The sequence below is a fragment of the Anastrepha ludens genome, chromosome 5, assembly GCF_028408465.1.
Source record: "Anastrepha ludens isolate Willacy chromosome 5, idAnaLude1.1, whole genome shotgun sequence".
Lineage (NCBI taxonomy): Eukaryota > Metazoa > Arthropoda > Insecta > Diptera > Tephritidae > Anastrepha > Anastrepha ludens.
In genome coordinates, this window is record NC_071501.1 from 115,963,520 (window position 1) to 115,966,256 (window position 2,737).

General features: G+C 42.9%; 1 protein-coding gene across 1 annotated transcript; it reads right to left on the bottom strand.

Moving 5' to 3' along the window:
• LOC128863733 (juvenile hormone acid O-methyltransferase) lies at positions 1-1,155 on the bottom strand. The gene is made up of 3 exons (XM_054103043.1): positions 661-1,155; positions 307-590; positions 1-246 (listed from the first exon to the last, which is right to left on the bottom strand). Exons 1-3 carry the CDS (start codon positions 1,029-1,031, stop codon positions 20-22), a joined length of 882 nt encoding a protein of 293 aa, XP_053959018.1. The 5' UTR covers positions 1,032-1,155; the 3' UTR covers positions 1-19.
• Between the last annotated feature and the right edge of the window lie 1,582 nt (positions 1,156-2,737).

The window sequence follows — 2,737 nt, forward strand, 5'->3', positions numbered from 1 at the left end:
ATTCCAATTACTTCAGTCCCTACCTAACATGCTCCGCCTCCTCAATCATGCTATCCAAAAATCCATTAGGCTTCCGTGCATAAACCACAACTAACTTATAAGGCGCAATAAATTTGAAATCCCTTGCATTGATATCGCCATCGCGCAGCTTCATATCCACCACGGCTTTAATAATATCATCCAGAAATTCTTCATGTTTCGCTTCTGGTATTCGTTCCAGAAATGGGCAAACTGCTTTCACATTATCTATTACATAGTATTAAGCAATTTTATTGACTCGATAGCACTAAATTTACTTCCACTTACCTTTTAGGTTCTGTGTGCCATCATAGACGAAAATCTCGTTGCGTATTTCCACTCTAAAGTCCACAAAACCAGTCTCTTGTAGTAATTTGCTATAGTCAGCGCCCGGGTCGTCGCTATTGTGCAGGGGTGAGATAAAGTGCATTACATCGATCATATAGCTACCCCATTTTTCTGTCTTGGACAGTTCTATGTACACATCAAAGATGGGATTATTCGCTAGAAAGACGAGCAGGCAATCACCACCACTACAACGCAGCAGTTGATGAATATTCTGTAAGGCGCGTCTGTAATATCAAAAATCATAAGTCTCTTTCACAAGTAAGCAGACGCTTTGCCTCGAAGGCGGAAACTCACTTTTGATTCTGCACCCAGTGCAGACAATAGAAGGAGGTGACATGATCAAATTGACCGCGAAATTTGTGTGGTATCAGCGCGCAGGTGATGTCTAATACCTCAAAATGTGCACGCTCCGTGTTGCCATAATTCTTACGCGCGAAATCCACCATACGTTCGGAAATATCGGTAGCCAAAATGGCATCAAATTGACGTGGCAACAGAGGATAAATAAATTCCATTAGCACATTTCCGGAACCCGAACCGATATCGATGAGTGTGTCGCGTCCATCCGCGCGCCACTGCATCACTTTCATATATTCCTGGAAAATCTGTTTCGAATCGCGACGCTGCACAGCACTAGCGCGATGATAAAGCGAGGCCTGATTCATGATAGTTGCGATTTTTTTTTGTGTATTCTTCTAATCAAAATTCAGAAGTTGAGTAAATATTACAAATACAATAGAAATTATTGATTAACGGGCACTGAAAATGGAATACTGCACGGCACTTCCTATTCACTCACTTGACGTTGATATAATGAAACTGCCCATGAGCACAGCTTTTTATACCGATCCCAAGATCGAAAGATTCTTCTGAACAACTGTTTGTCCACCACACACATCTAACACCACCCACCCCACCTTAGCTTATATGTTGCAATATTTCCTTCTTGTTTGTTGTTTTTGTTTTGTTCACATGCTCATTAGCATGTGATAAAATCTCGAGACTAAAGCATGTGAAATGCTGAAACGCACAATAAATTCAAATGAGCGGAAAATAATTCTGGCGGAAGAACAAATGTTAAAAAGCTATGTCGCGTTCACAAGAATAGTAGCATCCGCATTAGCGATGAGTATATTATGTACGAGTATGTGAGTTTTGCAACATTTTTTCCAAAATTAGGTATGATCTGAGCGCATCAACCGCATGCGTCATAGATGCGAAAGCAAGTGATACCACCTGATTATTTGGAGATGACAAATTTTTCCAAAGAAAGGAAGTTTTGATATTGAATATTGAAAATAGAACACAACTTGAAATCATTTTTCTTTATGCACTAAAAGGAATATTTCAATCAAATTCTAATCCAGAGAGTAGAAACATTTGGTCTGCTTCTTTGACTATCGAAGGGAAATAAGGTTCCCGATGAATTAGCAGCAAAGGCTTTAAGCAAACAAAAGCATTTATCTCCAACACCTTCAGCAATGGGGCTATACATTGCATCCGGTCCGGCTGCAGAATTACCGCCGACTTGCGCAGAACTATGTTAGGTACCTCCCCGATCTCTGGTATCTGAGCTACGATGAGATATTGAGCTTAGAAATGCCAGAAAATACATATCTAGTGGGATACGCGGACGATATAGCGGCGGTCATACCACCTCGGGACACTGAGGACGCTAGAAGGAAGCTGAACCAAGTTATGATAAGGACGCATATATGGCTTGAGGACCACGGCCTGGAACTCGCCAAACATAAAACCGAAGTCATCCGTATGACCTGATGTCACTTACATGCCACTCGAGGACAGTTTGCAAATAGGCGACACGTCCTTAGTGACCCAAAAAGTAGTGAAATACTTAGGTATTCAACTTGACTGCAGGCTTACTTTCTGCGCCCAGATACGGTATGCGACTACCAAAGCTGCAAAGCTCACGGGTATGCTAAGTAGATTAATGTCAAACATCGGGGGGCCAGCACAGAGCAAAAGAAAGCTAATTATGGCGGCCACAAACTCAATTCTCCTGTACGTCAGCGAAGTATAGGGAATTGTGCTAAATCGCAAAGCCAAGCGCAAAGTACTGGAGACTCTGCAATGAACAGCGGCACTCAGAGTTGCCTCAGCCTACGCCACTGTCTCAGGCGCAGCAATTTTTGTGATTAGCGAGCAGGTACCCATCGACCTCATGGTCCGGGAACGAATGGATGCGTGGGACTCCAAGAAGAAATACGTCATCACTAGCGTCGCGAAACAGAGATCCCAAACCATGTTGCGGTGGCAAAGCCGATGGGACACTGAACCGAACGGAAGATGGACGGTGGAACTTATGCCATCAATTGACAAATGGGTCCAAAGGAAGTTCGGGGAAGCTAAC